Here is a 22,863-nt window from a genome sequence, read left to right as displayed (position 1 = left end):
GCATTATGCCTCCCCTCAAGTTTTGCTTAACAGTAAAAAGGTGCACGTTTTTCGTTAGAGTTACCTACATATTTGAATGGTAAAACAGTGGCAGATTCGTTGCAAAACACAGGTGTGGGTTTACTAACTGATTTCTGTAAAGTAGATAATGCTTTAAGTACGCTTAGTGTATAGCAGAAGATCACAATCTGGAATGGTCAGGTTGCCTGCAGAGGTGTTGTCTTGCCCCAGTTGTGCAGGAATATCTCAGTGTTTTCCAAAGGTTTGTTGAGGATGTAAAACTTCAAATCTTTAGACAAGAGTTTATTCTACTGCTGTGAAACTTGGAGTTCTAAGAAGTTACCTGCATGCGCTAGCATTTTTAGATTTGTGTATGCGTAGGAAGAATATCTACATGTTTGTACACTCACTAGCTATTTGTTTATAATTTCCTCATGGTTTAAAAAAAGAAAACTTTTTTTAAATTCGGAAAGCAAGACTAAACAGAAATAATGGACAGTGATTGTAACACTCTAATCTTTAAATGTACTTCACCACTAATAACTTTGAATACTAACTATACTTATTTTACCGGAGCCAAATTTTTAGTGTATGTTCCTCTGACATTTCTAGCATTTACAACATACTCTTCATTCTTACTGTCTACGTTTTATAAAACTTGTGATACAGCGTGGCTTTCTGTTGTGAAGCCAAATAGATTTTCATTCATTATAAAGCCACATGCTTGGTAAAATTCTGAAAAGTGTTTCTTGCAATGGGGAGGGTGAAGGGTATATTGTAAAAGCTACCTCAAGAAAACTGTCTGCTTTTCCTTCATTTGTCATACGTACATAAAAATACTGTAATTCAGACTGCCCTGTTCCTTTCATGTGAGGAACATATGCTTGAGTAAAATCTTTAAATGTTAGTTTTACTTTTTGAATTGTGGTAATCCACGCCTTAATGCGGGAAAAGCAATAGTTTCATATTAATATTTTGTTACACTGATTTTTACTCTAGTGCATTTGGAAAATCTTCTCTAGTGCAAACAGGCACACAGAACTTAGATGGTTTGTAACTCTTTGCTATGGTGATGCAAACCATTAGCATGGTCAGAACATTGGAGGTTGCCTTTGATTTTGAATACTGTTTTTCAATTCACTGTGTCAAAGGTCACAGAGACAGCATGGAGTTACAGCGGTTTAAAGAGGCAGCAAGCAAAATTAAAGAAAGAAGGGCTGATATTGAGGTAAGCATGGAAGACTCTATCAAACATGTTAATGGAGATTTTTTTTTTTTTTTTTTTTAAACTGTAACTTCACAGTATGTTTTGAAAAAATCTAAGAGCAAATATAATCAAAGAACTTGCAAAATGCAGCCTGGAAGGAATGTGTATCTGTTCTATGATTAAAAAAAAAAAAAAATCTAGTGAAAACACATGCAACCTTAACTACACATCGAGTACTGTTGCTTCATAATATGGTACTAGTGAAATATTAAACAACATCTGAGGTTATGAAAGCTGAGATGACTACAACTGTGAATTAAGATAAAATTATGTATCACATAATTAGTGTTTAATGAAACTTTTGACACGCATTAATTTCAAGATCAGCATTTAGGAAGATTTCAGTGATTTACATGATATTTTATAGAGCAAGATGATAGTGTATATGATTTTAAAAAGTGACAAAAATTGTTCATTATGCTTCCAAGAAGAAAAGGCCTTTCTAATAAACTTTTCATAAACAAAAATGATGTATAATTTCCATTTTCTTAAAGAATAATACAAATAACTAAATGGAAAGTGATTAATTATAACAAACATGTCCTCCAAGTGCTATAGTATATATAAAAAAACTAGTTTTCTCACTGTAGCTGTTAAGATAAGTTAGTCAATACAAGTTACCATTTGCAGTTACTCCTCATTCAGGGGAGAATCTGACTTGAGAATTGCATTATGACCATTTGCAATGTCAGTGTTCTGCTGAGTTGCTCCTTCTGGACCTTCTGCTAAGTATAGTGTGTGACCAAAAAGCTTTTTTTGTGTGTGTATTTTTGGCATGGGTGTTCTGGTAATGATGTTTACCATTTGCTTTGTTTTTTTTTTAATAGGAGCAACAGGAAGACTTCAAAAAAGCTATATTGGAGGGCATAGAGACAACCAGACTTCAAGTAAGTAAAGAAGGTTTCCATTTATAAGAGGCATTATTTTCACCAGATACCAAATGTATTCTTTACAGCAAAGACAGGGAACCCTATTTTCTTGTATCATTTTCTGTAAGTAAACCCTGGTCATAATTAAAAAAAAAAAAAAAAAAAAAAAGTGTACTGTTGAGCCTTTGTACAACTACAGCGGGATGTCTCCTTGACATAGGTCTGAATAGTTCCAGTGTTTGGTACTGTTGGGATGCAAACTCCAGTAGCATTTCCAGACAGTACCACTGTTCTTAAACACTTAATAACAGAGTTGTCCCATCTTAACTGGTGGGACTGGTTTGATTCTTACCTTTCATGTAGGCCCTACAGTCATTGATTATAAGATGCTGAAGATGTATGCTGAACACTGAAATACATACAGACCTAAAAATGGGTCTTCAGAGGACGTTTTCAGCAGGTGCCTTCTCTGTGTTGCATTCCAGTGAATTATTTATATTTAGGGATGTAAAAAAATAGTCTTTCTCATATATATATATATACACACACACACACATTTTGCACACACGTACATACACATAGACGTGGGTGTATGTGTTTAGGTGTGTGTGAATGTAATCCTTAAGAGAGAAGGGTGAAAAAGAGTGGTCACAATTTCGTAACTGTTACAAATCTTGGAATCAAAGCAGAGCATAGCATTCCAAGTTCTAGGTTTTTATTCTTCAAAATCTTGAATTTTTTACATTTTATTCAGGTAACGATTGGAATTAATAGGCTGGTTGTGAGGGATGTTCCAGCCCTACGCCAGTCTACATATAGTTCTAGTTTGTAATGAAACTGCCTTTCTCCTTTTTTGCAAAAGAAATATTTTGTTGTCAAAAGCTGACCACCTCAGTAGATATTCAGAAAGTATGTAATTATTATTGAGGAATAAGTCCGTGACGAAATTCCGTTCATAAACTGTAGGGTTTTATGTGGCAAGACTTCTCTAGTTTTTGTTCCTATTTTCAGTGGGTTCAAACTGAACTTTAGTTTCTGCCAGAGCCAAGTTCTTAAATGAGAATTGCTAGTTAACAAAGGCACGTGACAGAATAACTGAACTTGGTGCTTGCTAGAGGTCCAGCGTAATGTGCATTTCTGTAGTTGTATCCTATTGTAACGTTCTCTTTAAAAGAATTCTTTCAGTATGGTTCAGTAGTCTTAATGTGCACCTGAAAATGTTAGAGCTGATGGTTAATGTGAAGAGCATTTTAAGTGAATTATGCACTCAACTTGGACATTTTTATGCAGCAAGGTATGTGAGGTACATCCAAAAGTTTAAAAAAAAAAAAAAAATCCTAGATGGTCCTAGAAAAGAAAACTGAGCAGATTGAGTGCCAAAATAGTACTAGTTGAAAACAATGATATTAATGACTAATGATATGTGTATTTCTTTTTTTGTAGGGCCTTCAAACTGACTGTGGTCTAAGACAATCTAGTTCTTGCGGTGGATTTACTGACCCTCTGGCAGTCCATTCAGAACAACGTAAGTCTGTCATCTTTTCAGGTGACCTAATTTTATCTCTAAATTGTATTGATAATGCATATTCTAAGAAGATTCAAAGGAAACACAAGAAGTTAAAGCATATTGAAATATTTTCATGATTGATACTACTTGAATCTGCTTCTGTGTCTCATTGAGGTTCTTCTAGTCATGCCAGGTTAATTCTATTACCTTGTATTTGCCACAGATAGCTAAAGTCATAAAAAGCTAAGTGTTCTAGTCAGGACTGTGCTGGAAACTTTTAAAGATCAGATAGTTGTGGATCAGACTTTTTTTATGAGAGCCACGTTAAGCTGTCCAGTTGCTCACTCTATTAGAAAATAGGTAAACAATGACATACGCTGTTCTTTGTCCAGTTATGAATCTCTTTCATTCGTAGTATACAGCAAGAGTAGAAGAGCATCGAGTGAAGACACTCAGCAAGTAGACTCTAAAGCAGCCTTACTGACGGTTTGTATCCTCCTTTTTTTTTTGTTCTTAAGCAGTACTAGAAACTTTGAACAAATAAAGGAAATGAAACAGATTGTGTGAATAATAATACTGATTTGTGGACTCATTTGTTCAAGGAGGCAACACAAGGGGACCTATTTTGACTGAGGGAAGAAGTGGTGCATGTTCTCTACTACATATTGTACATATTCTCACTATGAAAACATATGCTGCTTCCTGTTTATGGAAAAAACCACAACTTCTTGTTTAAGAAAAGAACTACTTATATAATCCATAAAACACTAGTGAATACATAGCCTTATCTCTTCTTTTAACTGTGGTTACCATTCCTCAGTTGTATTTGAGTCTTTCCATTCAACTGCAGTTCAGTATAGCCTGGTGAAGTATTTCCGATAAACAGGCTATACTGCAAGATCTTTAAAACACATTAAATATACTATGTTTTCCTTAAAAAACTGAAACCTTCTTTGTTTTTCCCCTCCTTTGTTTTCAAGGATTGGTTACAAGGTAGACCTTCAAATAGCAGTCAAATGTAAGTAAGCTTTGTATTAATGGAGCAATTTTATTGCTTTGTATTTTGATTTGTTTTTCTTTTTGGTCGTTGTCTTTGGCTATAGTGCTATTCAGCTGTGTTTAATGAAAAAACAAGGTTTAAGGTTTTTTTTCTAATAAATAATTGAATGTGTGTACTGGAATGCTTTGACAGGTTCTATTTAGATTAATGGGGTCACATGTCAGAGGGCAAAACATGCCCTTAAGTGAAAATGACTGTGTTGACACTTATTAAGGAGCTAGCTTCCTGGTAAAGGTCTTTACCCAATCTTTCAAGCTGTAAACCTTCTCTGAAATTGTGCAGACATTGCTCTTGTTAACAATTATCCCCTGAGTTAACTGTTAAAGCCATTACCTTATTAATCTGATAACAGAAAGGTAAGCTGTTGTGAACAAGTTTTAATTAAAGCACCTCTGTGGGAATGAGCTCTTGTGATGCAAACTTTACATAATGTTGTGCGTGACTTGGTGGTGTTTAAAGTATAGCTCTAAAAACATGAGATTACTTAACAGCCTTCCATTACTGTTTTGTAATTAAGAAACCTGTACTGCCCTTGAAAAAATAGGATAAAAGCAGTACTGTGAGGTTAACAAGGTGACCTAGGATGATGTGTCAAAATCAGCGAATACAAAATAAGTTTTTAAGAAGCAATGACTGTTGGTTTTGTGGCATTTCACAGGCCGTCTGAAGAAGATGCATTGAATGGTAAGTTTGTTTCTGCTATAAACAAGCTGGGAGCGTTTCATATAAGTAACTGTTTGGGTCTTGTATGAGAATTTATTTAACTACTGGTAAGTTGGAACATAATGGACAGATAATAGAGTGATTTTTTTTTTTTTTTTTACTTATTTTCTTTTTAATAAATAGCCTACCATTGAGCACTACAACTTTTAATTCCCCCTCCGCCCCCGAGGTACTGAAGAGCTAAGCATGATACTTAATTTTCTGCACAGCAAATCATTTCCAAATTCTAGTTACTTGGCAAGTGTTCTTTGCGTGTGGTAATTTTAATACACAATACAGGTAACAGGCAGTATCTCTTTTTTTTCCCTTTTTTTTTTTTTTTTAATCTTTCAGGCATTGCTTCTCCTTTCAAGCCTATCATGGATATCAATTACTATTACTCAGGTCAGTCCCTGTTATGAACTAATGCTCATATTTTTAATGACACTTACTAGATCCTTAAACTTTAACAAATGCTGTAATTTTCCTCTAGCTGTAGAAAGAAATAACTTGATGAGATTATCACAGAGCATTCCATTCACTCCTGTGCCTCCCAGAGGTAAAAATTATACTTCTTGTTGCTGGTTCACTATGGTCTTTTGGGGAAGAAAACAAAAGTAAACTCTGTACAGATTCCTTCTAAAATAGAATTATCAAGCCAAATTTCACACTTGCTTACAGCAAGTGTGAAACTAAAGTTTTTGTGAACTAAAATAAGTTTAGTAGTGTCTGCCTTGCAGCACTTAAAAATATAAATGAGTATGACACCTTTTCTAGGGCAGCTCACTTGATTATGAAATCTAGATTTTAATTGTAGTTGTCCTCAGAAATGGTGATACAGTGATGATAGTATTGTACTAACAGTTCTTGTAACAAACTATTCTGGAAGGATTCCTTTAAGTTGTCTTGACTCGTATAAAGTGTAAACAAACACTTATTCAGTATTCTTAATGCTGTTTGAACAATGTCATTAATAGTTCTAATTAGGAGGACAAAACTACTGTACTACTTTGCTGCTGTATGAAAGAAGTTGGAGAGGGGTCTTCCCACTGGGTAGTTTAAATTTTTTTGTTAATTCATCATGATTAATATTGCAGCATGTTGAGATCTAAGAAACTGTAGGTTTTCAGTGCTTTTAATTTTAAACTTGGGAAATTAAATGAAGTAATTGCTTTTTTGTTGTAACATAGGTGAACCAGTCACTGTGTATCGCCTTGAAGAAAGTTCTCCCAGCATCTTGAACAACAGCATGTCTTCCTGGTCGCAACTCGGGCTCTGTGCTAAAATTGAATTTTTAAGTAAAGAGGAGATGGGAGGAGGTTTACGTCGAGCTCTTAAAGTAGTATGCACGTGGTCAGAATATGATATCCTGAAATCAGGACATCTTTATATCATCAAGTCTTTTCTTCCTGAAGTTGTGAATACTTGGTCAAGCATTTATAAGGAGGACACTGTGTTACACCTGTGCTTGAGAGTAAGTTTTATCCTTGTCAATTGTTAAACGTAGACGGGCATTATATGTTAAACCGGATTCCCCCCACACCCCGGGGCAGGGGGAATATAGTATATATTAGTGTATAATATACTATATGTATATAGTATATAATATACTATGTATATATATGGTGTATGTATATACACACTCTAGTGTATATACACACTATATATACACGATAGTATATAGTGTGCATATATAGTATATAATATAGTATATATACATTATAATATATACTATATTATAGTGTATATATATACCTATATACTATAAGTATGTAATAGTATATACTTATTAAAAAAAGAAAAAAAAGGTTAGTCTGCAGTTCTCTATGAGCTGAAGGGTTAAAAACTCTGTTCTGATTGGTTTACTTAATCAAAGAGCTCAAACTCTTAAAATGTAGGTATAATTTAAAAAGCATGTAATTAGTTACACTGTCTTGGGGGAATAGACACTTACTGTTCCTGCTGCCTTTTTGGCTCCTTAATGTTCCCTGTCATATAATGTCATATAATGCAACTAATGAAATACGGGCTTTGAATTGTAGGAAATTCAACAGCAGAGGGCAGCACAGAAGCTCACCTTTGCTTTCAATCAAATGAAGCCTAAATCCATTCCGTACTCTCCAAGGTGAGTGTATTTAAACTTCCATTGCGTTGCATGCTTTTGACATAGAAGAATGCCTAGGGGGTGGTTAACAGATGGATCAAATATATTAAGGTATTGATATGTGAATATACGTCTCAGAACATTACTGTGAATATGTCAAACAGAATTATCCTTGGCAGTATTTTCTGTTGATACTTTTTGCACTGATTCTAGCCTAGTGTGATAATATAAATGACTTTGTGTAATAGTTTCAAATTATTTAAAGTATTAGCAAATCAAATAAAAATCTAGTAGTGATGATATATTTGCCATTTATTTTGGAAATATATTTATTAAATATGCTTTTCACTAGGTTCCTGGAAGTTTTCCTGTTATACTGCCACTCTGCTGGTCAGTGGTTTGCAGTTGAAGAGTGCATGACTGGAGAGTTTAGAAAATATAACAACAATAATGGTGATGAAATAATTCCAACTAATATGCTAGAGGAGGTTATGCTAGCTTTCAGCCATTGGACATATGAGTACACAAGAGGAGAATTGTTGGTACTAGATCTGCAAGGTAATGTCCTTATTTTGAAATTGGGATTGGGGCCAAGGTAGATGTATGTGGGTTTTTCTGTTGTGATAGCATTTTATTAAGAATTTGTATGCCTGTAATAAATAACAAGCATTATTTAGTGCATCTAAATAATTTGTCTAGTTAATCTGAATCTGTGGTTGTCTTATTTAAAATGGCATTAAATCTTACAGCAACACAGGGAATATAAATATATACATCTTTTCCTAATGATATGTGCCATAAAAAATTCTATTTTTTGGCACATTTGTGTAGTGCCAATATGGTAAGCTGTATTTATCCTGAATTGTGTGTCAGATATTCTGGCTGTGAGAACTATATAGGAAACTTCTTTCACGCGGGTGAAAACTAACTTTAGGAATTGCAGGCAGATGTAAAAATAGGTGGAAGAAATCTGAGAAGTACAAAGTGCTTGTTTAGGAGCAATTTTTGTAAAGATAAAGAGTATCACATATCATTTGGGTTGGGGTTTTTTTGCCTTTTTTTTTTTCTCTGCTTTTATTCTTGGGGAAGCTGAGAAGTCATAGTTAAGGATGCCAAAGCTTTTCAATATTAATGCATTTATGTAACGTATCAGATTTAATTTTTTCTTCATGTGCTGTCCGAAGGTGTTGGTGAAAATTTGACAGATCCCTCTGTGATAAAAGCTGGAGAAAAAAGGTAAGGTTAAAGAAGGATTTAAAGAAAAGTATTATAAAATTTTCACCAGAGAACACATGCAACCCATGTTTATGTGCACTTTTTTCCTGAGGTCATATGATATGGTGTTTGGTCCGGCCAATTTGGGAGAGGATGCAATAAAAAACTTCAGAGCGAAGCATCACTGTAATTCCTGCTGCAGGAAACTTAAACTTCCTGGTAAGAATTGCTGTATTGCTTCTTCTGAGACACTCATGTCATGAAATGTTGTATGATATGGAACAAAATAGTTATGTCATGCTGTGAAAGCGGAATAAGTAATAAACAGCAGTTTTGTAATTTGACTTTTAAAACAATATGCCATTGTAAGATAAAATCCTAAATGAAGGAATTAAGAATGTCTGTGTGTTCTATATCCATATGCACAGTATTTGAGGAAGGTAGACTAAGTTGATCGAGACTTCAGAAGGTACAGTAAAAAATGGTAAAGGCTCCCAGAAAAAGTAGGAAAAGCAGGTCAAGGTGACTGCAAACCTTCAGGCTTTTTAAACAAAATGGTGCTTGTGTTTGTTTTGGGACTGGGGTTTTTGGGGTGTGTGGTTTTTTTTTTTATTTGAGGTATTTGTTTCTTTGCTGTTTGGTTTTTTTGTTTGTTTGTTTTTAAAAACATGTCCAGGTCTGCAGAAATTCATTCTGTTAAAAACTTTCAATTCTAGATATTTTTGCTGCATGGACTACACTACACTCATCTCAAGCCTTGAAATTGTTTCTCTGTATCAGGCTTTTAGACTCCAGCAGCACAACATAAGGAACTTGCATGATTCCTGCCTGTTTCACACATCCAGCTTGCTTCTTACATGAAGAGTGGTCATTTATTGTAAATTTGAGTTGTAAATCCTGGTAACATCAAAACAGATCATGGAAGGATCCAATTTCCATGGAAATTTGACTCAATACTTGCTATAATATCTATAAATAAAATAATTCTGAGGTTTCCATCACTACTTAAAGCAGAGCTTTAGGCTTCCGATTCCATGTATGATAAAAACATCCTTTTTTGACATGGTGCATATTGAGGAATTCTTCTTTATAAGTACATATGCATACCCAATTCTTTGAAAGACTTTTATGCCCCATTGATTCTACTAGCTCAAGAAATAGTAATCAATATTACTTCATTTTGTTTGTACAGATCTGAAGAGGAATGATTACACACCTGACAAGATCATATTTCCTCAGGATGATTCCCCTGAATTGACAATTCAGCCTGGAAGCTGCACCAAAGAATCCGATTCAGCTAATTCTATTCGTCTGATGCTCTAATGATGTGACCAAATCAGTGGCTTCATCCAGACTTCATGGAATGTCACAAAGTTGTCACTTATCTTTCCTTCACTCTAATTAGAAGAAAGATATGTCAAAACAAGGATTGCTGTCTAAGTGGAATTTTGGCTGGTCCATAACCTAAGGACCTAACAACTTGTGATAACCATCTACAGAGAACAAGCTTGGCGGCTGATCATTTTAAAGGTTGCATAAAGACAAGTATTTAAGATATGTTTTTAAAGGGGCTTTTTAGCAGAAGGTTTATTTTTTATTTTGTTTTGGTTTAGTGGAGGATTTTCTCTCTGTAGTCCTGTGGTGTGCAATATGCCTTCAACCAAAAGGATTTTGGTAGTTGATGTTTTAAGGTAAAGCATTTGTCTGTTTGGCAGCTGTCTTACTGTCAATCAGCAAAAAACAGGAGAAAGCACCTACCTCTGTAATGCCAGAGTATACTTTGAGTGTTTTTGGAAGTGTTCCACTAATGTTTTCTCACCAGATGTCTTTTAATCTGGCCTTTTGAAGAGGACAGAGCCAAATGAGGTGTGTATATGATGCCAGTAGGCTGAGGTTGAAGGTAGGAACTTCATCTGTTCCAATAGAGAGAGAGAGTCTCCTGAATCAGGATTCAGCTTCATGGCTGTAAAGCTGGGGTTTTTTGTGGAATAGAGCCCTAATTGTGCATAATGAAATTTCTTGTTTTATACATTTCAATTTTATCAAGTCACCGTCAAATAGTAACAAAGCCATGATAGACCGGTATAATCATATTTAATAGAAGAAATAGTATGTACTGGTCCAAATAAGTTGCCTTGTAAGAACAAAAGTTGGAAGTGCTTTTCCTCCTATGTAGTGACTGCTTCAGAAGTTTATGCCTTCCAAAGATCTCGTAAAACCAGTATATCAAAACCGAATGTACACATAACTTTTAAATGTATTTAAAATTGTGTAGAAAACATCTTTAATGTTATGTTATTTGTGGTACTTATTTAAGAGAGACTAGGGTTGGATTAGCATTATGTAAAGTACGGGAGATTGCAATGCACCTTCATGCCAATAAAATGTAATTTAACTGTCCCAAATATTGTTGAGCATTCAGCAAGAAAAAACTGTTGTCCAACTGAAGTTTCATGCTGCGATTTTCTTTTTTGTTACATAGGTACTAATTTGTAATTTTTAATTAAAAGGGCAGTATATAGCTCTATAAATTTTTTATTCAGTAGTGTATCTTATAGATACAGACCTAAGGCACGAACACAATAGCTGTTTAAATGGTGTTTTATGTTTGACGGGGAAAGGTAAAATGTTATAAGGATATAATACTGTATACATTTTGTATATCATTAAATCTTTAAAGAATCTAAAATAAATTTATTCTTGTTTACAGACTTCTGCTGTCTGTCTTAGTCTGAAAGGTTATTTGGGTGAATTTAAGTAACTCTTTATGTGGAAAAGTAGAATTTGCCATGCTGGATCAAAGCAGTTGTCTGCCTTTGAGGTATCTCAGCTTTGGCTAACACCAGAAAGTAGAGGGGCGGTCGGAAGTGAAAACTCTCATAGTAGACAAACATATGGGATGGGGTTAATGGGTAAATGAGAGAAAAACATCTTGAAGTTCTTTACAATATTTATTTTGAATTAGGAGCTGCTTCGTGGATGCCTGACTGCATCCCCTTCTGTGGCTGTGAGGTAATGGACAGTTACTCCAGATGTACTTACACCTTTTTAATGTTATGTTCTTAGCTGAGCAACAGCAACCGTTAATCTGTAAGGTGAGGCTGCCTCTTCAAATTGGGAAGGATTTCTAGAGGAGCCTCAGGTGTTGTGAAAATGTGACCAAATTCAGTGTATGAAATAGGAAAACCGCTTTGGGAAAATTGTAAGTAAAAGTTAGGAAACTTTTTGTTTCCTGACAAATACTTAACAACACACAGTTTTTACAACCATGATACCTGTCTTCAGTAGTCTTGTCTGTGATTCATTTCTTAACAAAATAAACAGGTGACTTTTGTGTGATGGGTGTGTGTGATAGTGGGGCGTGCTCCTTCTGCTCAGTGTTGCAGTAGTAGGGCCTGAAGCCTTTCCAAGACCAAAAGGCACAAATAAGGTTGGGGAATGCATGTGGGACTTGGAGTGGTTAACACTGTACCTATTTCTGTACATCTCCATGGCATGAGTGCTAGCTTACTCTGAGACTTAAAGCTAGAATTATGAGAGAAGCCTATGTCTAAACTGAGCAGGGGGAAATGATAACTTTCACAAATTCTCTCCTCCTTCACACTAGCAGAAAAAAAATCATAAATGTAAATATCCTTCAGGAAAGGCATTGGAAAGGTGTGGTGGCAAAGAAAAAAAAAAAAGTTGGTTTGAAGAAGTAGCCTGACCTTGTTAGGATAATACCATGTCCTATTAATGTCAGGCTGTAGGAACATGTAATTTAATTTGGTTGAGAAAATCAAGTGTCCCTCCTCTGCTGAAACCTCGTCACTCTTGAAGTGCTCTATGAATAGAGAAGAGTTATGATCCTTTAGCTTTTACATTTCCTTTAGATTACTGAAGAGGAGGAAAGTAGAAGCAGCACTGGAACTTCTGTTAACTCTCCAAAACCAAAATATCAGCATATCTTGTTAGAGCCTATTTTTTAAATACAGGAATACTAATTCAAACCTTCTCTAATTATTTTTAGTAAAGATCTGAAATGCTTCAGTGACTTTCCTACTAAAAGGGTATTTAAAGAATACCTCTCATATAGGGAAATAGGTGAACTACGTTATTTTCCTTGATAGATTCCCTACCACCATCCTCAGGATATTTTCATTAGAAGAAAAACCATTCAATAACAGATTAAACTGAATATTACGTACTTGTAGACTAGTGTTGGTTGCTCACGTAACTTCTGTTTTAAAATGTACTTTAATTTCCTCCAGCATCAATATTTCTTTATGCAAAAACCTCAAATATATGAGTGTGCTAATTTAATCTTTCAATTAATCCAGCAAATTCAGCATAGTTGACTGCTTTCTTGCAGTATTTAGGTGCTGAAACATTTCAAAGAAAACCAATCCCAAATCCATTGTGGCAAAATACACAAAGGTGAGTCTCCTGGGGAGCTGCTTTCCTAGCTGCTGCTCAGCAGCCATGTTCAGAAAAGGAGGGGTTTGGCTTTTAAGGCTGTGGCACTGATTTCCTTCGCTTTCGTTCTTTGTGCTGGCATCTCACTTAATGCCACAACACTTAACACTGCAGGAATTTACACCTGGAAACTTGGTAGTAACAGTTCATGTTGAATGTTCTTAAAAGATCATTTGGAAAACCCCTTTTTTTTTAAATATAACAGTGCTTCTGAAAAGACTTCTGATGATTTAATCTTTCTTTTTACAATTAACACTCTTGCAAGTAATCCATTTTGTGGTGAGAGAAATGGTAAGTTAATTCTCAGCCCCTGAGCTTGCAGTAGGTAGCACTGATGTGGATTTGTGTATCATGTTATGTTAAAATAGTAAATCGAAGTCTTCATTTGGATTCCACAAAAAGTAGGAATAAGCATATGCTTTTGCCTTCTTGAATGATGAACGTTAGCATTGCTGATTTTACTACTAAGAGTAAAATGCAGCTATATGGATTTATAGTCTTTTTAAAAAAAATATTTCAGTGATTTATAGTTTTCAATACAAATTTTGTTCTACATGCATGACAGCTATTATAGATTGAATTTAATTTATTGTTTCCCAATAATGGTTTCAAAAAGTGCTTTTTAATGCTGCCATCAGCCCGCACATGACCATAGTACTTGCTTTTCAATATGTTTCTTCAAGTTACCTTCTTTCTTTTCTTTAATGTAGGAAGGCAAGGACTCTTACTTTTGGTAAGGATGTTTTTAAGAATTGGTAGAAGAGGAAACAGCTCTTGTTAATGCTGCCAACTGCTAAATAGATTGCAGTGTCATTGTTCCCTGTCCTCTATAAGAAAAACAAATTACTTGTTCTCAGTGTGTTTTACAATATATCTTATTTGGTGCTCTTGCTGTAAATAAATAGTTGGCTGTGCTCATGCTTGTCATTAATGGAGGGAAGTCAAGATGTGATTCCTTCATAACAGCTACGGTGGGGCCAGAACTTAAGCGCATCAAATTACTCTAGAAAATACTGTGGTTGCGTGCACTAGCACATCACTGTAACCATAAAGCTTGTGAACAATTTATAGCTGCGAAGCCTTTGGGGGTTGTAATTTATTTTTGTGCATTTGCTTTTTTTAGCACAGATGATGAGAACATTTAGTGCAGTAACAGGAGCTTGCCAAGAAAATCAAGGAGCAAGTTCCTAGCGTGGAGATTCCAGGTGAAGTGGGCAGAAAAGGTAAGACATGCCAAGGTATAGGGCTAATTACTGTTTCATTAGTAATAATGAAATATATCTCAGTATTATTTAACCATGTAGAATGGTGAAGATTTGTCAGCATGTCTTGTTGCACTATACCAGAAGCTAATAAAAAAAATTAAAAAAAAAAAAAAAATTCAGGCATTCCATGTTTGTGCCGTGCTGCTATATTGCTGGTTTTGTGCTAAGTATGAGATACAGATAGTGATACAAGGAGTAGCAGAAGTGGAAACTAAGCCCCAACAGTTGCAGAGGGGTGTTGCAGAGGAGGAAAAGGAGGATTAGGACAAATTGCTTTTTGAACAGTACCTGAAAAACTTTCCTGCAGGGAGCTTTGAAGTCAAGAAAACTGGCGAGCTGATTATTTTCTGAGATTGAAACTTCAAGCTTACCCTTTTCAGAAGATGTGAGTAATGACCATTGCAACCTTCTCTCATCTTGTTTCCACACAAATGCAATTAACTACTAACAAAAGCTGCTCTGGGAGGTGACACTAGGCAGAAGGAAGCTTGCTTGTCCCTCACACCCGTGCTGCAACGGAGCAGGTGTGTTGCAGAAATTTGCTAGAATTTTGTTTTTCGAGTCAGATGTTTGTGGTCATTCCTCAGCCTTTGCCATGGCCTTAGCTCAGCCTTTCCCTAAGCTTGTGTGAAACATCTGACTTCCTCCATCCCACATGAGTATCAGTCAGTATGTCCTCCTGTTAAGGTAGAAAATACGGTATTTGTTCTAAGTCAGACTTAGTAACCAATATCATCTGGCTCCTGTTCCACTCGCGTGTGGACATCCCCTGAGCCCGAACAGGCGGTGGGAAGGGAGCAGCAGTGTAGGGCAGGAACCGGGATGCGGCTCCGTGAATCAAATCTGCCAGTCGTGAGAGAGACCAGGGGTAGGAAAGACGTGCCATGAGCAACGGGAGCATGGATAGACGAGTACTGGAAGCACCTATGTCATTCACCAGTGACAAAAATGGTTCATGGGAAGACAGAAGAATAAAACCAATTTATGTTATTGGTTATCACCTTTCTTTGAAGGGATATTTATGACTGCATGACAGGTAAGCTAGTGACCCAGAGCCAGAAACCCTTGTTAGCCCTTTCTTACCCCAACAAAATGTGAAGGTATACATCCCATCATCAAAATATTACAGTTTTGATTTTGACTTTTCTTGGTTTGTTTTTTGAGACTGGAAAAGCTGCTAAAATGAAGGATAAAGAAGCCACTGAGAAAAATCACACAAAGCATCAAAAATTCAGTAACCGGGAGAAGAATGCAAGAGCTGCTGGCAGTGTACCCTGTATTCCTAACTAGGCACGGATACTTACTATGGCTGTTTTTGTCAAAAAGAAGATAAAATCAGGAAAATATGGGGAGTCATCCCATTGAATACAGTTTATCTAAGTGGCTAAATTCCAATAAAGTAAAAAGAATTCCGTACTGTTCTTGTCCTTTCTTGATATTTTCTCCAATGTTGCAACTGTCCTAATTCCCATTTGAATTTTATTTCTGTATTAGTGTACATTATTAGAAGTTTATTCATACTTTTTTTTTTCCCCCCAAAGGGCTGCAGAAATAAGCAAGGGCCCTTGGAATCACAGAAACGGAGATGAGAATGAAGGCTCCATCAAAACAGCCTTTCAGAGAACTTACAGAAGCCCTATACTTCAATCTATACCTGCACAGAGATAAGAATAGGAGTGCATAAATACTCTGCATGTGTCATGGAGATGGCTGGTGTCTTTCAATTATCCAAAGCAAAACAAGTCAACCGCAGCTGGCCTGCAGCAGGCCTTTTGATAAATCTGCAACATGTGCTTGTCTCTGCGTTTTACCTGGAGCCCTTTGACACAGTACCTCCGTCTAGGTACCAACAATCACAGCCCCAGGGGGAAAACGCATTGCATTTCAACCTCATATTTTGCATATTTGAACTGAATACATTTGCAGAAAGGGATGGGATTGAATTCCTGGCTAGTTGAGATTCGTCAACAAAACTTAAGTATTTCAGAGTGGGAAAAAAACCCCTGTGAATATACTTACATATCGGTACATATTCAGGCATTTGTACATATTTGTTTAAAGTTTTAGGTTTAAGCAATGGGATTACAATTTAGGTTTTAAAATGTTTGAAACTCTTGGTAAAGTATGTACAATATTACAGTTCCATTTACAAAAATGTATATCAGCTTTTGAATAGTAGGGGTGGGTGGGTGTGTTGCTTTTATATCTCAGTTTGCAGATACACAGTTTGGGAGATTAATAGCAGTGACAGCAGGTAAGCTGTTCAAAGAGTGCTGAGAGATCCTTTGCTTGAAGTTTAACAAGTAAGGTCATTAGGGTTTTTTTTTTAATGGCTTCCTGGGCCTCTTCTGTGGATACTTGTTACTTCCCAAATTGTATGTTAAATAGGGAAAACCTGCTGCTCTTCCGTGGTGTATGAAATTCAGAGATCAGCTACGCTGTCTCATTAGCTAATTAAAGAGACACTTCTCTGCCACTACCCTTTTTCCCAGGAAAATTTTTTGAACACCAATAAACTAATTCAGCATGATGTTTTGAGGTAGTTCCATCTCGTTATGGTAAACGCCCTCAGTCACCACTGCCCTTCCGTCAGAGCATGGCAATAACAAACGCTAATACAAGTATGAGCAAACATGAATAAACGTGGGTCAGGCCGAAACTCTCTGCCCAGTGGAATCGGTGGGTGCCCGCCTCTTCCCAAGGTTGTTTTGAGCAGCGCGTGGGAAGGCGGCGGAGGCAGGCGCGTTCCCCTGGGCGAGAACCGACGGAACAGGACTGCATCACAAAGTGGTGGGGCGAGGGGCCCCGGGGGACGGGGCGGGACACGCGGGACCCTGCTAGTCATGCCATGAAACGGGACGGAAGAGGAGATGGTACGAAGAACCGAGGGCAGGAGGCAGCCTCCCGGAGCACAGGCTCCCTGTGAGGCTGCCGGTGGCTTCCCAGCCATCTTCCGTACCCAACAGCCCCAACATCTTTTCTCTTCCCAGTCGGTGTTTCTCGGAGATGGCTATAAAAGATGGAATTGTTTTCATAGGAGACTGGTCTATAGATAGAGCTGTTTGGAAATGTTGGCTCTGCTGTTACTGGAATTTAAAAGGAAACAGCTTTGTAGTTGTTTTGTAGGTAGCAGATGATAGAAAATGGCTGTCGGCCTGGGAGGTCTCCAGAAACGCGAACTTGGGCACATGCTGCTGAGCTGAAGGGAAAGAAATGGCTTTTCTTGTTCTACAAAGATTGTTGAGGATTCAGAATTTTCTCTCCTGCATCAGAATAAAATAACGGCCTTTAAAAATTCAACACCAATGAGCACATCTGGGTTGTGCAGGGGCTGTGTTCAGACCTCTCTTTTGCCTAATTGGGGATGGGGACAGTTTGGTCCAGGACAGACTTATGCAGCAAGAAAACAAACCTACTAAAATTTTCTTAAGATGAATTAAGTAACATTTTATGGAAAAAGTCTAAAGAGCAACCTGTTTATAGTAGCATCTGGACTGCAACCTATGGTTTTAGAAAATACCTAAGTACCAGACCACTGAGGAAATGAAATACAATATGCATTCTGTAGGGAGAAATGCTCAAGATAGCTATTTACAGCTGGTTATAGTTTTCGAGTAATTGTGTATGGAGTCAAAGACTGAGTGGAATTTTAGGAATAACTCTAAAACCCCAGGTATTGAAATAATAGCTCTTAATGGTGTATCTCACTGTATTGGGAAGAGCGTAGTGTGGGGGAGTCTTTACCACTCTATTAGCTTGATGAAAGTAAATGCGAATGTGACTTATGAAGAAGATCCTGAGACAGCAGGAAACGTCTCCTCAAGACAGTACTGCTTCCTAAAAAACATAATACAAAAAGCACCACAGCATTTTTGATTTCCACTGTTGCAGGTTTTTTTCCTAGTAGGTGGAAGTATGACTCTATTTGCTTGGAAAGCGTGAAGTATTCCTGCAAGGAACCGAAGGAGGAGATGAACAGCCAACGCCCGGGGCTCACCGGCCTGAGGAATCTGGGCAACACATGCTACATGAACGCAATCTTGCAGTGCCTCTGCAGCGTGCCACCGCTCGTGGAGTATTTCCTCTCAGGAAAGTTTAAAGAAGCCCTACACAAGTAAGTTGATTTATTCACGCTACTTGTATTTTTCTGCTTGGCACTGCCGCTTTCCTTCCAAAAGGTACGTGTTGCCATGAGACTGTCCCAGGCGGCCACCTACCAGCTCCCCACCAGGCAGGTATAGTCAAATTGGCCCCAGGCTGGTTTCCTTCCCCTTCCTCTGAGACCCTGAGACATTTTTCCCTTGCTGGGTAACTCAAGCATTATACTTCTTTTGTCATTTTGATGGCAATACCAGTTACTGCCATTGCTGTCTCAATGATGACTCCTACTACTTTCTAGTATCTGCAGAGTCCCTCAAACCAAATGACCGGCTGTCAGAGCCGTACTGTACCTGCGTATATTTTCTAAGTTTATGTATCGTGCTGCCGTTTGAAGGTGGAGCCACCATCTTTTCATACTTTACCTGAAATTTATGAGTTTTTTCCCCAAGGGAGAATGGCGAGTCTGTGACTGCCTTTGGCTGTTTGATGTCCGATATGTGGCTTGGAGAGTCTGACTGTGTTTCCCCGGAGGTTTTTCATTCAGTCCTTGGGAAGCAGTACCCAACTTTTAGCAAGAGGACTCAGCAGGACGCACAGGAGTTTCTGATCTGTGTGCTGAACGAGCTCCACGAGGCTCTCAAGAAGGTAAGAGCCCAGCCGTGGTGTTTTGGGGACCGGAGCTGTTTCCTCGTTGCATTTTGTGATTTAGCATTCCATGTAATGATTGCCTATCCTCCTCTTCCGAACTCTGTGATGTGGCTGCTAAAAATTGTCATTTTCTTCCTTTGTTTCATATCTATGTACATACGAGAATTCATTTGCTTCTTGTCTAATGCTATATCAAATTGCAGCCCCCATCTAAACGATGATGCTGTCCGTAGCTCCATTATCCTCACCTCTCTCTCCCCTTGCGCCTTCCACGCTTTACATTCTTCCCCTTTTTCATCTGCCTGAAATCTTCATGTCTGCCATGCCCCCGTCTGCCTTTCTCTTCTTCAGATCCACTGATGAAGAGCTTGTCTAGCAATTAAATCACTGCCATCTTATGTCCAGAATATTGTATTTTTGTTTAATTTCTCTCAGAAAAGGAATTTAGCTTACTCTGCATGTATGAAACGTAAAGTAAAGTAATAGCATTTTAGAGCCAAGTCCTGTGACAAGACTAACTACTAGCCTACACAGGCAGTGGGCAGCGACCATCAAAACCCAGTGAAGGCACTTCTGAAACAGTTGGTTATCTACGTTTTCTTAATTTTATTTTTCTTCTGTATAGTCAAGCAAAAGAAGATGCGTAACCGATGCAAAAGCCAGCAGAGGGACTGTCAGTGACACATCTATTATCACGCAGTTGTTTGAGGGAGAACTCGGTTACGATATCACGTGTTTGGAATGCAAGACCACCACCAACAGACCCGAGAGCTTCACCGTTCTTTCCCTGCCCATCCCTTCTAAGAGCGCGTGCTCTCTGCAGGTGCGACTTCGAACACATTCCTGCTGGTTTCTGCTTCATGTGGGAATGGGTGGCTTAGAGTAATACGTGTAATTAAAAAGACGCAGGGTTTTAGTTACTTTGGGTTCCTGGGCACTAATGGGTGGTCTTTGAACTGGTCCTAAGAGAAGTGGGGTTTCTGTACTGGTCTGTGGACCGCAGAGGCTGGTAAGGTTATGGGAGGGAGCTACGTCATGTTTTGATTAGGAAGAGAGCTCCAAAATAAGGCAAACCCTTCTCTTACCTTGCTTAGGGTCTTCGGGGGTGGAGATCTGTTTGATCAAATGATTTTTTTTTTTTTCCTTTTCTTCTTTGACAGGACTGTCTCAAATGCTTCTTTGAGCAAGACACACTGACTCGGAACAACCAAATCCACTGTTCCTGGTGTGGAACTAAACAAGATGCTGCAGTAAAAGCCACCCTAACCAAGGCGCCGCAGATCATTATTTTCCACCTAAAGAGGTACAGTCTATATGGGGTAGGACATGGCTGTTTCCTGGGATTTGTGAGACACGAAGGACAGTCACTTGCATTTGCTTAGAAGGAAAAAAATCACTGCAAATGGGTGGTTTTAGTACTTTTGATACCTGGAAGCTAAATGGGCAGTTACAGAAATATACCTGTCAAACATGCAAGTGGCGTTCCTGAAATCTCAGCCAAGGTGTGCCGCCTTACTCTGTACGCCAGCCCACCACATTTCACTCACTACATTTGGGATTTCTCCGAAGAGAAGAAAAACTGCACGGAGGAGTGACTGACTACAGATAGCACAGCGGTTCATATGGTCGGACATCCCTGCGAATACGAGTTCCTGTGGCAAGTGGGAGAGCTTGGGTTCTATGTGCAGGACTGAAACAGGGCGTTTTGCTTGTATTATTGCAGCTGAGACACTGTATTTTTGTTTATCCCTTAACTAGATCAGGTCTGAGCAACTAGTTCTACTAAACAGAGCAGTGCAGCAGCGTAAGAGCTCCCAACTAGCAGACTTCACTAACCACGCGTGGCCAGATGCTAAATTTATTCTTAACAATTCCTACCTATAAAGAAAATTACTCTGGGATGATTTGGCTTCCCAGAACTATTTTATGTAAAGTTATTATTTGATTTCCCATTCACCATCTGCTTTCCTTGACATGCTCAAATGAACTTGTGGTCCCCAGCTGCAGCCCGTGGCCACGTTACAGAAGTTTAAAAGTATAGTGTTGTACTAAAAGTTCCAGAGGAACAAGGGATGGAGCTGCCACGAAAGAAGAGCTGACAATAGTGCAGTCCAAAACATTTAGGACACAGTGACAGTGATGCAGAGATTTGACTTCTGCCATTTCTAATAGACGGAAGGATCAGGAAGCAAGATGTTTGCTTTTCTTGCTGGACATCTCTGGTGGGTTTAGTGCGTTTTCTGTCAGTTTACAGTAGTACTCGATATTAATACAGATCTTTATTTCAAAATGCTGGGTAGTCATTCGTCGTTTTTCCCTTCCCCTAGGAAAGTCAGTTCCACAACAATACAAGAAAGAAGTTGAGTGTTATTTAAAATAGTTCAAAATTTTATTTCAGGTTTGAATGGCAAGGCAAACACAAAAGGAAACTCTCAACCGACATCTGCTATCCACTCGGCAGTCTGGATCTCTCTCCTTACAGTTCCCCACCTTGCTGCAAGGATGCCGAGTACAGCCTGTGTGCTGTAGTGGTGAGCTTTGCCCTTCCTGCTTTTATTTGCAATGCTCTGCCTTAGGAAGCAGATGAAGCCTGCGTTAGTTTGGACTCGATCAGAGCAAGAGTCCTCTCTGTTCCAGGCACTTAAAATTGCAGTTAGAGCACGTGAGAGAGTGTGGCTCCTCTTTGCTTCGCTAACGATGTACCAGTAACAAGGTTTTTGTATACATGAGATATGTATGTTTTTCATACACTTGTTTTTTTTACCTGCCATGGACACAATCCAGTAACAGTATGTAACCAGAGAGGAGAAATTATCACTTCTCTCTCCTTTTCCCCGCCACATCCCAATTTTAAAAAGCACACAGTGCTGGCACACAATGCCTGGTTGGAGCCTCCTCAGCCGTTTCAGCATGAACCCACAAGCTGATCCTGCACGGATCCCATCTATACGCAAGGACTAAATGGTCTCTTTCCATCACTCACTGCAAGTGGGGCCTGCTTATAGTGACCCGTATCAGGGCTAATAGCTGGGTTGCAATTTTAATATTGGAAAATTGAGAAGCATAGTCGTCATTTATTTGCTCTGTTTTAAAGCATTTACTTGAATTCATATTCCTCGCTGTAGGCCAAAAGGGGAGAGAATCTTCTCTCCCATCTTTTCCAAGTGCAAACAAAAAATGATTGCCAATTCCTAGCTTTGCCTGTAAGGAGAAAGAGCGAGCCTTCTGTTTTAACAGACTGTGTTGTTTGTTACAGAACCACTCTGGTTTTCTGGATGATGGCCACTACACGGCGTTCTGCAAGCACTCAGTCACCAAAAACTGGTACAGCTTTGATGATGCACAGGTCACCAAGATCCCAAATTCCTCAGTGCAGACTGACACAGCTTATCTCCTATTCTACACCTGTCAAGGCCTTCTCTGCACCCATTAAAAATCTGCAAGCCATGGAAAACAAACAGTAGAGTAGGCCAGCAAATAGGATTCATTGGCCGCATTAGCCAAGTCCTGTTTCATCAATAAACCAGAGCATTTGCATTACCTGATCACCTGTTGTGCTCTGTCGGGAAGTAACTTCTAGAGAGAAGAGTTACAGCTTCCGAGCCCGCTAAGGACCGTGCATCTGCTCCGTTTGTACCAGGTCTAATGGTTGTTTTCCGTGACAAACCTC

The 22,863-nt window shown here is 38.2% G+C and overlaps 2 protein-coding genes across 2 annotated transcripts in view; both read left to right on the top strand.

The window, feature by feature from the left end:
- TRPM7 (transient receptor potential cation channel subfamily M member 7) overlaps positions 1-11,436 on the top strand; it is a 59,405-nt gene extending 47,969 nt beyond the window's left edge. The window contains exons 27-40 of the mRNA XM_075159997.1: positions 1,152-1,228; positions 2,095-2,154; positions 3,580-3,661; positions 4,059-4,129; positions 4,624-4,661; positions 5,362-5,387; positions 5,760-5,810; positions 5,899-5,964; positions 6,596-6,879; positions 7,448-7,530; positions 7,862-8,067; positions 8,694-8,745; positions 8,837-8,943; positions 9,917-11,436. Coding sequence (XP_075016098.1) covers positions 1,152-1,228; positions 2,095-2,154; positions 3,580-3,661; positions 4,059-4,129; positions 4,624-4,661; positions 5,362-5,387; positions 5,760-5,810; positions 5,899-5,964; positions 6,596-6,879; positions 7,448-7,530; positions 7,862-8,067; positions 8,694-8,745; positions 8,837-8,943; positions 9,917-10,047 — 1,334 coding nt within the window. The 3' untranslated portion in view covers positions 10,048-11,436. The remainder of the gene's footprint in view (positions 1-1,151; positions 1,229-2,094; positions 2,155-3,579; positions 3,662-4,058; positions 4,130-4,623; positions 4,662-5,361; positions 5,388-5,759; positions 5,811-5,898; positions 5,965-6,595; positions 6,880-7,447; positions 7,531-7,861; positions 8,068-8,693; positions 8,746-8,836; positions 8,944-9,916) is intronic.
- A 3,830-nt stretch (positions 11,437-15,266) lies between these two features.
- USP50 (ubiquitin specific peptidase 50) lies at positions 15,267-22,626 on the top strand. The gene is made up of 7 exons (XM_075159562.1): positions 15,267-15,312; positions 18,336-18,558; positions 18,995-19,190; positions 19,819-20,016; positions 20,354-20,496; positions 21,592-21,724; positions 22,450-22,626. Exons 1-7 carry the CDS (start codon positions 15,267-15,269, stop codon positions 22,624-22,626), a joined length of 1,116 nt encoding a protein of 371 aa, XP_075015663.1.
- Positions 22,627-22,863: the final 237 nt, after the last annotated feature.

This window comes from Calonectris borealis, chromosome 11 (assembly GCF_964195595.1).
Source record: "Calonectris borealis chromosome 11, bCalBor7.hap1.2, whole genome shotgun sequence".
Classification (NCBI taxonomy): Eukaryota; Metazoa; Chordata; class Aves; order Procellariiformes; family Procellariidae; genus Calonectris; species Calonectris borealis.
This window is presented reverse-complemented; position numbering and strand designations above follow the sequence as displayed.